The 14,620-nt window shown below is 51.3% G+C and overlaps 1 protein-coding gene across 5 annotated transcripts in view; it reads right to left on the bottom strand.

Annotated features, from left to right (window-relative positions):
* LOC140629016 (glycogenin-2-like) overlaps positions 1 to 13,323 on the bottom strand; it is a 36,323-nt gene extending 23,000 nt beyond the window's left edge. For 3 of the 5 annotated variants that reach the window (XM_072818394.1, XM_072818397.1, XM_072818398.1), the window contains exons 1-3: positions 13,241 to 13,323; positions 12,184 to 12,287; positions 7,284 to 7,425 (exon numbers count right to left, since the gene is read on the bottom strand). In XM_072818394.1, the coding sequence (XP_072674495.1) occupies positions 7,284 to 7,425; positions 12,184 to 12,190 (149 nt within the window). In that variant the 5' untranslated portion in view covers positions 12,191 to 12,287; positions 13,241 to 13,323. Of the gene's footprint in view, positions 1 to 7,283; positions 7,426 to 12,183; positions 12,288 to 12,638; positions 12,734 to 13,144; positions 13,206 to 13,240 lie in introns of those variants that run through there. The other 2 variants (XM_072818396.1, XM_072818395.1) reach the window with 2 other exon arrangements.
* Between the last annotated feature and the right edge of the window lie 1,297 nt (positions 13,324 to 14,620).

The following is a 14,620-nucleotide window of genomic DNA, read 5'->3' as shown; positions in this document are numbered from 1 at the left end:
CTTACGTTTTTCTGTGCTTTTTCATCGAACGGTATTGAAAGTACCTACATCTCTGAGAAAGTACTATTTCATCTCCAAGTTTTCCCCTTATTTTTAACCCGATTATTTATGGAATTTATGGCATCCTTAGGGTTGTATCAAGATCCGGGAGCGGGGATGTGGCGGGCCAAACAAATCCCACTCCGTGCTGCTACAAATAGACTGTGACGTTGGGCCTTAAATCCCTTTGTTCAACGCTGCCTGTCTTCTCAAAATAAGCGCCTGGACTTGGAATTCAGTTTCAAGACCACAATCTGTTTGTAGCTCTGAGCATATGCTCCTGGCTTTGTTTCTTTGCAGGAGAGATTACCCCACTCTGCACTTGGACCACACAGCCCACAGCCCGGAAGAGCACAGTGGTGGTCGGCATCCACACCCACAGCCTTGCTCACTTACGGTCACCTGTCACTGTTTGTCACTGGACCACAGGGCACTGTTCCTCAGCCTTCCCAACGGTTGCAAAGCCTATAATGGGTCCTAGAAAACCGAACTGGTTCTGCAACACTGAACCTTCTCAGGATTCCTCGATGTTACAGTTCATCGTGAGTGGACCAGAAGATTGAAGAAAGTGAGTGCAGACAGCTTTTACTGACCCTGATGAGACAGGAACGGAGGAGGGAATCATGTGCTCTTCTGGGATCCTTTTGGTTTTATCAGGACAGTTCTACCAAAAAAAAATATATATATATGACTGCCCCCAATCACCAGGGGGACTGATGGGACAACAGGCAACCAAGAAAGACCTCGTGTTTCCCGTCTTGGTCCCAAGCGAGACACATAAGGATGTGTGTCCACCTCAGGGTCAGCTTTCCCAGCTCTGTGTCTGCTGGAACCTCTGGTCTGACTCTGAAGGTCAAGGCTCTAGACGCAGGTGGATGTCACTGCGGCTCAATGTGTTTCTCTCTGGGGCCCGAAGAGCTCATCTTTGGCAAGAGGAAATGCATTTTATGCTTCAATTAAGTTAAAATGCTTCTTGAGGGGATGGGTTATAGCCAAGTTGCCTCTGGTCTGATGATGTCACTTGATGTCAAAGGCAAAGGTCTGCCCCCTAAAATACCAACATTAACAAACACCACTGCCAACCTAGCTGGTTGTAAAGATCCCCCAAAGACGTACCGTCTGGCATGGTTACGTCCATCCGTCCATTTGTGAGGCCTGATTGTAAGAATTATTTGAATAGTGTGTAGACAACAAGCCTCTTCTCCATTGTGCACTTTGTAAATATGTTCCTTAGTTTATTCGTTTGATTTTTTACTCTTTTTACTTTTACACATGGTAATTTCTGGCCTATCACGGTCCTGATGTCCACCTTTGCTTTAATTTAAGATGGTTTTCTCCACTTTCAGATGAATGAAACATCCATCCATGTCAGTGCCTGGAGACAGTCTTTCCTATCACAACGGCAAGGAGGGCTGTAGGTGGTGATCCTACTGGCATATGGTGGGTAGAGACCAGGAACACTGGTCAATGCCCTACAGTGCCCAGGATGCCCCACATGTCAATAGTGTCCAGGCTGAGACACCTTCATCTACTGACTTCTAAGATTTCTCTTTGCCTTAAAAATGTCTAGGACACCTGGACCCCGATGTTTATAGCAACAATGTCCACAATAGCCCAACTGTGGAAGGAGCCTCGGTGTCCATGGAAAGATGAATGGATAAAGAAGATGTGGTTTATGTATACAATGGGATATTCCTCAGCCATTAGAAACGACAAATACCCACCATTTGCTTCGACGCGGATGGAACTGGAGGGTATTATGCTGAGTGAAGTAAGTCAGTCGGAGAAGGACAAACATTATATGGTCTCATTCATTTGGGGAATATAAAAAATAGTGAAAGGGAATAAAGGGGAAAGGAGAAAAAAAATTAAGTGGGAAATATCAGAAAGGGAGACAACATGAGAGACTTGTAACTCTGGGAAACGAACAAGGGGTAGTTGAAAGGAAGGTGGGTGTGGAGTTGGGGGTGACTGGGTGACGGGCACTGAGGGGGGCACTTGATGGGATGAGCACTGGGTGTTATGCTATATGTTGGCAAATTAAACTCCAATAAAAAATAAATAATAAAAAATAAAAATAAATTAAAAAACAGATTATTATAAAACCTAAAAAAAAAAGAAATGTCCCGTCTATACTCATAATTTACCTGAATTCATCTTGGTACATTAGCTTTACATTAAAAGGACCATATCGTTGCCTTTCTCTGATATGTGGACGAATTACACTGCGCTCATGAGCTGTCTTCCTTCGGGCACCATTCATTTCTCTACGACACATATGGAGCGGTCTGGTTGGTGGTGTGTATTTGGTGGCTCTTTTTTTTTTTTTTTTTTTTTTTTTTTTTTTTTGGTCTATAAGTAAAACACAACCAAACCTGTAAATCACGTTTGGGTATCAAGATTAGGGCAGCTTCTTTAAATAAATGAACACACTCATTTTTCTCCGAAGCTCTGAGATAGCTCCTATCACATGGAAATTCATCCATAGTGGCCCATGTAACAGAACGTCCTTTATAAACCACCGGGGCTCAGAACCCTCTACCAGATAAGCCTTTGATACGATTCTCTATTTCCCGCCCTGGGCTACTCGCTAGCAGTGTATCCTATGCCTTCTAGTCTCAGCGTGGGGTCATGCGAGTTTCCCTAGAAGGATCAAGCATTTTGTCAACGTTACCGGCAAAGTGCTCTGTGTCCCATTTGCTTTTAAAATTCAAATTGCATGCAAATAACTACTTTTTCATTTTAGTTTTGGGTATTTATGTTTTCTGTAGTCTTAATTTACTTTCTAAATAATCCAGAAGTTAGATTTGTTTCCTGTTCCCAGTTTTCAGTTTTTAATGAATCTCTCCCTTCTTGCCTTACGGATTTTTTGTTTGTTTTATTAAAAAAATTTTTTTTCCTATCAGAAAGGGAAACAACATGAGAGACTCCTAACTCTGGGAAACAGAGCTGGGGGGCTGGAAGGGGAGGTGGGTGGGGGATGGGGGTGACTGGGTGACGGGCACTGAGGGGGGCACTTGATGGGATGAGCACTGGGTGTTATGCTATATGTTGGCAAATTGAACACCAATAAAAAATAAATTTATATAAAAAATAAAATAAAATAAATAAATAAAAATATTTTTTTCCAACTGGATAATTTCTTTGCCGATTTCAATTTTTGTATTGTCTGCCTAATGTATTTTTTATTTGTTTGTTTTAATTTAAAAGCTTTTCGAACTGGATAATTTCTTCACTGCTTTTTTGTATTGTTTGCCTTTCATATTTTTTTGTTTGTTTTAATTTAAAAATTATTTGAACTCGGTATTTGATTTCTTCGCTGATTTTAGTGTTTCTCTCTGGAGTGATTCCAGCTTTCCCCTTTGGTTTGTATAGGTAGCATTTATATTGCTAATATTTTTTAAGCACCAAGCTTTGATTTGTCAAGCCATGAAGTGTTTAGGAGAGAATTTCTGATTTAAAATGTCCGAGGGTAATGCAGTTTTTAAATTTGTTTTGTTCTTAATGCCTACGTTTATTACATTATAGTCAGAGATCATAACATTCAATTCCTGCTCCAACCGACACATTAAATGCTTCCTTGTACCATGAGTATAAAATCAGTTTTTCTAAGTGGTCCATACTGATGAGAACAAAGATCACTGTTTACATAATGCATAGCATTTAAGAGATACCTCATGCATTATTCATTACACCAATTTACTCACGTGTCTGCCTTTTGATTTAAACTTAGGAAAACTATATAAAAAAGACTCTCCCTCTACCATTTTTTTGCATTTGCCTGTGTATCAAATAGGTTTTGGTTTTTTTTGTTTTACATGCTGTATATGGTGATCATTGGTGCATAAGGGATCTTGAGCACATATCCTATTCCTATTGAGCACACATTCATTGGTGCATAAGGGATCTTGAGCACATATCCTATTCCTTGAAATAGGAATTCTCCAGTTTATTATCAGAGTGTCTCTCGCCTGGATCCTTACACTCGGGAAACCATACGATCATTTCTGCCTTTCCTTTCTCCTACATGTGAGATGCAGTGACTCTGTCCATCGTTTCCTAAACAAATATGTCAGGTAGGGGAGGTGGGCGAATGGATGGGTTAAGCAGGTGATGGGGATGAAGATGAGCACTGGGCGACGTAAGCAAGTGTTGAATCACGACGCTGTATGCCTGAAAGTACTATTACCCTGTATGTCAACTAACTGGAATTTAAATAAAAACTTAAAAAAAATAAAAATAAAAAATATATTAGTAAGTCAGGAAATGACAGATGTTGGTGAGGATGCAGAGAAAGGGGAACCCTCTTAGGCTCTTGGTGGGAATGCAAACTGGTGCAGCCGCTCCGGAGAACAGGATGGGGGGGTTCCTCAAAAAGTTAAAAATAGAAATACTCTAGGACCCAGCAATTGTGCTACTGGGTATTTATCCAAAGGATACAAACATAGTGATTTGAATGGGGACCTGGACCCCAATGTTCACAGCATCCATGTCCACACTAGCCAAAATGTTGAAAGAGCCCTAATGTCCATCAACAGACGATAGATAAAGAAGATCTGGTGTAAAAAAATAAAAAAATAAAAATAAAAATAAAAATAAAAAAAGAAGATGTGATATATAGACAATGAAATAGTACTCAGCCATTAGAAAGAATGAAATCCAGAAATTTGCAATGATGTGGACGGAACTGGAGAGTATTGTGCTGAGTGAAATAATCAATCAGAGAAAGACAATTATATGATCTCACTCATGTGGAATTTAAGAAACAAAACAGAGGGGCATGGGGAAGAGAGGGAAAGAAAACAAGATGCAATCAGAGAGGGAGACAAACCATAAGAGACTCTTAATCATTGGAAACAAACTGAGGGTGGGTGGAGGGGAGACGGGTGGGGAGCTGGGGTAACTGGGTGATGGGCATGAAGGAGGCACGTGATGTGATGAGCACTGTGTGTTATGTGCAACTGATGAGTCACTGACCTCTACCTCTGAAACTAATAATACATTCTATATCAATTAATTGAATTTAAATACATTTTTAAAAATAAAAAAATTCATAAATCAGATAACCCGGGTCCCTTTTCACTGTGCCCAGTTTCATAAATATACTTACAACAGTGATTCACCCTCCGTACTAGGCTTTTCCTCGCCTCGTTGTCCTGCCAGAAAGAACTTTCTCGTTAAGTTCTGTGTTTTGATGTAACGTTCGGCCGGCAGACGCCAATTTTTTTTTCAGTAGCAAAGCCCCTGAGCACCTACATGCTTCACAATCACTTCCAACCATGGTGCCAATGACCGATAAACTTGGCCACGTGGGTTCTTGGGTGTATCCAGAAACCTCTATCACTGCAGCAGTAACGAGTAAGTCCTCGATATGTAGATATCTACAGGTGGGGTCTTCATTTGCTTCCCTCACGCCTTGGCGGATAACCATTTTCTCTGATATTTCTTCACCTTGGGAAGTTTTCTTCAAGTATATCGTTGTTGACGGAGTTGATTTCACTTGCTCTCAGCTCTGCAGCAGGGCCAGGTCTCCTTTAAAGCTTCCTACTCTACTAACTTCTGCTCACACTCCGGGAAATCTTTGACGTCTTCCACAACGAGTCTACACAAGTCTGCAGGGCCGACTGCACATAACAGGGTCTCTAAGAAGTTGAACTATATTTTTTTAGTAACTTTTCTTGACTGCGAACATTTCCTCAGCTCACAGCTACACCACTTTCAGTTCACTCTGGGTTCTCCTCCTCCCCTCACACTACCTAGTCCTGATCACAGCTGGCCTCTCAGATCTCAGCCCCGAGAGCTAACCCGACATCACTCCTGCAAACTACGAGCCTCCCCGTGTCCTTAGGTGCTGGTCAGCCAGAGCTTGACTCTCGCCTGCCAAACCCTGGCTCCAAGAAGGCCTCCTCTGACCTCCCACGAGGAGGAAAGGCCATGACCCTTCCAGGCTCTCTCTGCCCATGAGCGCCATGGCCCTGTCCACCATGCGCACAGGCGAGGACAAACTGGAAGACCCTCATGCCCACGCTGCTATCACAACCTCTCCTACCAATGCTTGCATTTCCTTGTGGCAAACTGCACACCTTCCAAAGTGCAGGCCTCTGGACCAGCCTCCAGAAGCTGCAAATTCATGAATTCTCCATGCACAAGGTTTCACCATGGTGACATCACTCACCTGGGAGCATGTGGAAGGAACAAACGGTCTCCCCAGTAACTCACGCCATTCATGATATTGTGGGGACACCACCATGTGTGTCTACAGATGGGAACGTCCCCACACTCAGGCTGGAATGCACAACCCGCTCAACAGAACCAGGATGCCGAGGTGCTCAGGCGTCTGCATTTGCGAGCACGCACACGTGAACCTGCAGGCATCCTTATCCAACTAAGTCTGGAATCATCGTTGACCTCCCATCTCAAGCACTGCATGGCAATGTCAAGTCAAGTGCACGCAGCTCCCGGACACTGGGAACCACCTGACTTCAGATCAGTCCACGGGAGCCCGGCCATTTGCATGAGACATGTCATGGCCCCATCATGGTAGGAGCCTGCCCTTGCATCCCTGTCCCTGCCTCCGAAGCTTCCTTCTACAGACACCGTGTCAACTGAGTGGCACCAACAACACACAAGCCCAGAGAAAAGGTGAGATTCACACGAATGAGGCTGTGTCCGAAGCTCACGGCAATGCCGCTACCATGCACACAGCTATCAAGTGTCCCATGTGTTCCAGACCTCAGGAGCTGGGAATCGGCTTGGTCGGCTGGACAGCTGTGCTCTTTGATGCTCATCTATCACCGACCACATGCACGGCCGCGTCCTGCATCCCGCATCCCACCTGCTGGTTACGTTTCTACGCGTGGGCGAGCCACCTGTATCCAGCCTCTGTGCTCTAGAGCAATCCAGAGAAGCCCAGAGCTGTGCTTTGCTCCTAGACACACAGTCATCACCACAGCAGAACAGCCACGCACAAGGCACAGCCCCCCCCCCCCCCGCCCCGGACGTACCTCCACTCATCTTCCCTGGGAAGCGGCCAACAAGGGGACAGACTAGAAACCTGTTCTGGGCCATGCAGGATGCTGCAGGAGCACATGTGACCTGCTATGACTTCCAACGTGCGATCTCTCCCTTCCTCTACGAGACCTGCTTGCTTTGATAAGAGCTTGAGCGCACAAGCGTGTCGGCGACGCTCCAGAGTCACGACATTTCCCGTGACGTCCGCGAGCGTGGGGGTCTTCCCGACTTACCTGAGCAGGTTGGACACCTGTGGGGTGATGAGCACCACCAGCCTCCTGGTCGCCCTCTGGTTCCTCAGGGACTGGCCCAGGACCAGCGCGCCCTGGCAGTAGATGTCGTTGGTGGCCAGCGTCACGAACGCCTGGTCAGACACTGTGGATGTGGACAAAGACACCAGAGTCACAGCCCCGGGGGGTTTCAGCAGGTGGCGGGCTTGGCGGTCACTGCTCTCTGTCTGAACCAAGTAGCTGTTTCATATCTTATAAACATTCACTAGGAACATTTCATCTACATCCTTTCTTTTGTTGTTTTGTTTTTTTCTTTTTTGTTTTTAAGTAATCTTTCTGCCCAACATGGGGCTCGAACTCATGACCCCAAGATCAAGAGTCACACAGTGCATGACTGAGCCACCTAGGCACCCCCTGCATCTTTTCCTTTTAAAACACACACACAGAGCACTTTCTAACCCAATACATGAGGCAAAGCCAAGCAGAATATGGTTAAAATGTCCTGATACTGCAAATATATTGCCTGGATGGATACCCAAGACTCTTTGCTTTGCTCTACATTCAAGTCTGAAAAACTCACCCCAAATATCTGAATCTGAGACACAAACACATCAAAACGTGTGGGCAACCGCCCGACTAGCTGAGCCAGGATGCAGATGTCCACTCAACTCAAAACAAAAACAAAAACAACCAAAAAACAAAACAAAACAAAAAACCCAACTATAAAAACAAAAAACAAAACAAAAAACCCCAACTATGACCAGTTTCACAGTGTCCCGCTAGGAGGGGAAGAAATGCTCATGGCAGATTCAATTGACGGTGATTTCCAGTCTAAGTGCGTCCTCGTGGTGGTGGCGTTTACGGGGACTTCCAAACAACTCTAATTCCTGCTCCCCCAAGAGCGTGTTGCCAGGAGAGACACAACAGTTGAAAGAAATCCTGCGCAGACTCCCGTGCTGTCTGCAGAAATTAAAATGCGCAGCACGCAGCAGCTCGGGGCCAGAACACACAGACCTCACTTCTCAAAGACCAGAGCGTCCTCCCCTCCCCGGGCCAGTGGCTCCCACTGCAGGGTCCTAGAAGGGCTCCTGTTCACGCTAAATATAACGTGGCAGACGCAGGCTTCTGAGGCCTGTTTCCCCCGAGGGCCGCCTCCTTGACCTTTACATTCCATGGGGGTAAATTCCAAAATGTGCCTGTTACAACACGCTCCTGTCTGCACGTTCTGCTGCTGCTGCTGCTGACTTGCTGGATTAAGAGGGGTCTGCACACTCCCGCTGTCTCCACTGTGACTTGTGGGTTATACTCAGAAAGTAGACTTCAAAACTCAACTTTGCAGCCCCCCAAAGTATCTGTCTATCCATCCATGCATCCATCCATCCATCATATCTATCTGTCCATCCTTCCATCATATCTATCATCCATCCATCCATCCAATCATATCTATGCATCCTCTATGTATCCATCACTTCTACTATCCATCCATCCATCCATAACCATCTAGATCTATCGTCTCTCCATCCATTCATCCTTCCAATCGGCAATCTATCATCCACATATCCATCCATCATATCTATCTATCCATCCATAATCATGTAGATCTAGCATCTATTCATCCATCCATCAATCATACCTACCGTCTATGCAACCATCCATCCATATCTATCTCTCCATGCATCCATAGTCATCTTGATTGATCTATCATCTGTCATCTTTCAATCCATCATCCATCCACTACATCTATCCTTCTTACCCTCTATCCATCCACTCTATCTACCTTGTGTGTATCTATCATGTATCTACCAATATCTAAGAAACGCCTAGGGGCAGCAGACACCCCTGTCTGTGGACATTTCTGAGACATGGGAACAAAGACTGGATTCCTCCAAGAGAGTTCAAGGTGATGAGAGATTCCCATATCCAAAATGGACCACCCTGCAATGGGATAGCCATCCAGACAAGAGGAAGGTGCAGTTGCATTTGCCCGAGGGAATGTACAGGGTGGAACATAATACAAACAGCAAAGTCATCAAAATTGGCAACTGCATACACTGGTTTCGCAGCATTTTTGTAAGGACGTAGATGTAACTGCTGTAATCAGCGGGTATTGTGAGCTGAAATACGTTCCTCCTGCCAAACTCGTAGGAAGTTCTCTCTCTGGGCCTCAGGATGCAGATATATTTGGAGGTGGGGTCTTTAAAGATGGGGATTAAGGTAAAACGAGGTCACTGGGGTGAGCCATGATCCAGTAAGACCGGAGTCCTTACAGGAAGAGGGGAGGAGGACATAGACAGGCACAGAGGGACAACCAAGTAAGGACACAGGGAGAACATGGTGTCTACACACGCAAGAGAGAGGCCTCAGGAGGAACCAGCCTCGGTCCCTCTTGGACCTCGGACTCCCCACCTCCAGGATGGGGAGAAATAAGTGTATGTCCTTTAAGGCACCCCATCTGTGGGTTACGGCAACCCTAGAACCCTAATAAATTGGAGCATTAAACTCAGGAAGCAGAGCCAGGAATGCCACCCACCCTGGGGAAAAGAAGCTCAGCAATCACCTGGTGACCCTTTCAGGTTTAAGTTTATATGCATCTGCCCTTTTCAGGCTGAGATACTACCTTTTTCCACTAAGCTGCATTTGCATCATCGTCACTGGCTGCATATTTCCTATTTAAACAATTTAAACGGGATCCTCCTCAAAGAGAAAAAGCAAATTCGCAAAGCAGCTTGGTTGGCCTTTCCAAAAAAAAAAAAAAAACAGAAAATAAATAAATTTCTCTCTAAATGGAAGGTAAAACAAAGACATGAAAAAGACCCAACCAGATTATTCCTACTCATTTATCCTCTCAATGATCACTAAGGAAACTGTTCTCCAAGTCGCGAGGCCTGTTTGGAGTCCGCACGGGTGATAAGCGCGGGCCGCCTTCCCCGGAGAGCCATCGAGCCAGACGCCAGAACAGTTGGATTTCCAGCCGTCTCACGTTTCAGACCTACTTCGTTTGGACACATCAGCTGCTTCCACGTGACACACGGTCGCACGTGAGGCAGGGGGAAGGGGAGAGCTGCCATGGTCCGTGGAGGGAAGCATGTCACCTGGGAGGGCTCTGGGGACCCCAAATGATACACTGAGGACAGGTCACTTCTCCAGAAGCTTCCTGATTCGCGGGATGGACAAAGACACGGCTGGGTCTCTGGGGACTGTGTCACCCAGCTCCTAGGCTCTGCCCCCGCTCGGGATGGAGGGATTCGTGGTCATATCAACAGGATGACAGCTCGGCACCCCCGGACAGCAGAGGCCCTCTCTCCAGCGACCCCGACACGCAAACTCACGCTCTTGCGGTGCAAGATCCCCCATGGGTAAGAGCACCATCAGAGGCCCAAAGACAGGCCAGTGGATTTTAAGGCAAAAAAGAATGAAAATTCATTAACATGTCTTCAGATGCCACACGGCCTTGCTTTTTAAGAAGCCACCAATAACCAAAGATTCGGTTTGATACAAACAACATCCAAGGACACCGCATTCAGAGTCCGCTGCAGCCCCACACGGCACCAGGGTGGGGACTTTCGTCACCGCCACGGAGCGGGGAAACAGCACGTGTGGCTGTACTCCAACCACGGGCTTAAGAGAAAAAAAAAAAATGAACTATTGAAAAATCAACTTTGGCCCAAAGAACATGGTGCCTGAGGGTTTCGTATCGAACCAGGGAGAAACGTTCCTTTCAATCCATTTCGATTCCTTGCTGGTCCTCCGCTCGACCCATCTTCTATCCGCACCCCCCCAACACGCACACCCCGAAATAACACGGCCAGCCTCCTGGTCTGCCCCTCCTCTTTTACTCAAAGGTGGCTTTTGTTCCCCGAAACGTGTCGAATGCCCTCTTGGGGTCTTCGAGCACGTTCCAGGGCTGATGGAGATGTGTCCCAATGCTGAATACTGCCACTGTATGGGCCCGCGCGGCTCCGGGGGCAGCCGGCTTCAGGCGGAGAGCGGCGAAGCCCCCTGGGACACAGACTCGGCGGAGCTTCTCCTCCCAGCACGGTCCCCGCGCCAACCGCAGGAAACCGCGCCTCTGCCCCGGCCTCAACCCTGTTCCCTTCTGAAGCAGACGGGACGAAAGCAGTGATTTTACCCAAATGCTCCTCTGAACAAAAAGTAGTCTGGGTTTTTGTTTTTGTTTTTCTTGGGGGGGGGGGTTGTTTGTTCTTTGTTTTTTGTTTTTTTAATGGGCTCGTGGTTGGTCAGGTCTGGTCTGGTGCAAGACCGGGGCGTCTCCGGGATAAAAGCAGGACGGGCATGGTTCTCTCAGGTTAGGGCCACAGGCCCCTTATCTAATTTCTGGCCCTCTGAACTGCCCACATGTGATGTCCAGAAAACCAAAGGGCAGGTGCAAAGGACTCCTGTGACCCTCAGGGGCGACGCCTTGCCTTAGGCCCCAGCCACGTGGCCACCCCAAGTCTGCTGCCCTGCTGGGGGTTTCTCCCCAAACTTTCCTGCAACAGCCAAGTATGCTTGTGGTCTGAGCTTGGGAAACCCCAAAGGCACTCTGTTCCTAAAGTTTTGGGGGCGTGAGCTTCCTATCTGTGTAGGAACTGGGCCCCCTGCAATTGGATGGCCAGAAAACCAGTGCATGGCTCTTCGGGGTGCGCCTTACAGAAGGAACATTGAGGACTCTCAGGGCCCTCGGACCAGGCTCTGCACGGACCCCCTCCCTGCTGCGGAGAGCCACCCCATCTCCATCTGTCCCCCGCAGCGCGGGTCTCTGCACACGCGGGGGTACACAGGGGAGGCGAGGGGCTTGGGGTGACCGGGCCCTCAAAGCGGGGTTCTCCCCAAAGCAGATCCATGTCCGTCCGAGGTGGGAGAAGGGGCGGGGACGCTGGACGCGAAGCGCTGGGGTACTCACCCGGCATGGCGTGGGCGCAGCGGGGCGGCGTGCGCCTGTGCTCTCCGGGGCGCTGAGCAGGGCCTAGCAGCGGCGTCTCCCGGGGCCCGCGCCGACCTCCAGGCCTGCAGGCGACAGCTCGGCATTCCAGACACCCACCGCGGCAGCCCTGCGCCCCCCACCCGCGCGCGGCACCGGGGCGCCGCTGAACCCAAGCCACCTGTGCGCCCCTGGCGCCCTGCAGCTCCTCCTCCGCCCTCCGGCCCGGCCCCCTGCACCCCCTTCCTCGCCCCGGAGTCACCTGCGCCCCCCGCGCGCCCCGCCTGGACTCCGCGATCTGGGGCCCCGGCCCGCCGGGTGTCAGAAGCGTCCCCGCCGCGCTGGGGACCTCCTCCCGGCTCCAAGGCGTCTCGTGCTCCCGCCCGGCGCCCCTCGGCACCCAACCCCCACCCCACCCCCGGCCGCCCACGAGTCACCTGCGCCCCCCGCGCGCCCCGCCTGGACTCGGCGATCTGGGGCCCGGGGACCTCCTCCCGGCTCCAAGGTGTCCTGCGCTCCCGCCGGGCGCCCCTCGGCACCCACGCTCCCGTCCCACCCCCCGCGCACCCCGCCTGGACTCGGCGATCTGGGGCCCGGGGACCTCCTCCCGGCTCCTCCTCCTCCCTCCTCCGCTCCCGCCCGGAGCCCCCCGCCCGCGAGTCACCTGCGGCCCGGCTGCGCCCCGCCCCTCTTCCGCGGGCTCCTGGCCGCCCGGCCCCCGCCCGGCCCGCGCCCCCCTCCCGTCCTCTCCTGGGAGGTCCCCCCCCCGCGCACTCCCGCAGCCCCCACCCTGCTCGCGCCCCCCGCGCCCCGGGCGCGCCCCATTGGCCTCCACGCCCCCGCACCCCCCGCGCGCTCCCGGAGCCCCCGCCCTGCCCGCGCCCCCGGCGCGCCCCAGAGGCCTCCACGCCCCCGCAGCCCCCGCCCTGCCCGCGCCCCGCACCTCGCTGGCGCCGCCGCACCCCCGGGGCGCTCGGGCAGTCCCCGCGCCAGGGTCCCCAGGGTCCTCCCGGCCCCCCGCAGCCCCTGACCCCCGCACCTCCTGCGCGCTCCTGCGGCCTCCGGCCCGGCCCGCCCTGGGAGGCCCAGAGGCCCGCGCCCCGCGATTGGCCGCTCGCCGGAAGCCCGGCCCCACCCCCGCCCGGCGCCCGGGGCCCGGGTCCCCAGCAGCCCCCGCCCGCCGCCCCGACCCGGCCGCGGAGGGACAGGGCCGCCTTCCCTTCCGGCGCCGCCCCCTCCCTCCCCGCGGAATCCGGGAGCCCCGGGTCGGTAGCTCCGGACGTTTAACCTTTACCCAGCGCGCGCCACGGCCGATGTTTGCAGAGGCGCGGAGGCCGGGCCCGAGGCCAGGGGCCGCCCTGCAAACGCCGCGCTGGAACCTACGGCGGGGACGGCGGGCGGCCGGGAAGGGGAGGCAAGTGGCCGATGCACACTTGGCGCCTCGGCGCTTGAATCCGTGCGCGCGTGGGCGGACGCCGCCGAGTGTGTGTGCGTGGGGTGCACGCGCGTGCGCGTGCAGGAGTGCGACTGTGCGGGCAGCGCGAAGTGTGGGCGCCGGGGTGCGGCCGTGCGCCCCCCACTCGGATGCGCCAGCGCCTGGCCGCAGGAATGAATGAATGAATGAATGCACGAATGAATGCATGCATGCACGAATGCATGCATGAATGAATGAATGCATGCATGCATGCAGCCGTGTATCCGTGCAGGACTGCAGGGGGGAGGGTATGCGTGCGCGCCCGAGACGTGAGTGGGTGGCGGAAGGACTAACTGGATGCACTCGTGCATGGGTGAAGGAGCCCATCTAGGAATGAATGAATGACTGGGTTCAGCGCATGAATGAATGAGCTCCCGTGCGCACGCTTGGAGGAGTGCGGGAGCGCCCAGCTCCGTGAATGAGTGACACTGCGCGGCAGTGAATGAATGAACCCAAGCACGAAGGGGGTAATGGGTGCGTGCAGGGAACGAGTCCACGGCTGCACGCAGGAATGAATGAAGGACTTGAACACATGAACTAGTGACGGAATGCGTGTGTTCATGAATGAATGCGTCCTGGGGTGACGGAGGAGGAGAGAGGGGGGCGTCACGCCCCCTCTAACCCAGCCGCCTGCCCTGCAGGCTCACCCGTGTCGTGTCCACACCATCAGTGTGCATACCGACGTAGTTTAAAAACACGAATGATGTCTTGGTATTCTGATGAAACCTGCCTGTCCCAACAGCCCCCCCAAAGACTTCGGGGTGTCAGGGAACCCCCTCCTAGCGTTCCACATCCCACACTTTGGGCACCGAAACAATTTATGCTCCAGAAACAAGAGAAAAGGGCCAAGAGGACATGGCCCCCCCTAAACCCCACTAAGGATCAGCGTTGTAGGGCGGGGATGTCATCCATCGCCCATCAGACCGGGACATTGCCAAGCCATAT

Source organism: Canis lupus, chromosome Y, assembly GCF_048164855.1.
Source record: "Canis lupus baileyi chromosome Y, mCanLup2.hap1, whole genome shotgun sequence".
Taxonomy (NCBI): Eukaryota; Metazoa; Chordata; class Mammalia; order Carnivora; family Canidae; genus Canis; species Canis lupus.
The sequence above is the reverse complement of the archived record's forward strand: the minus strand, read 5'-3'. Positions and strand labels throughout refer to the sequence as shown.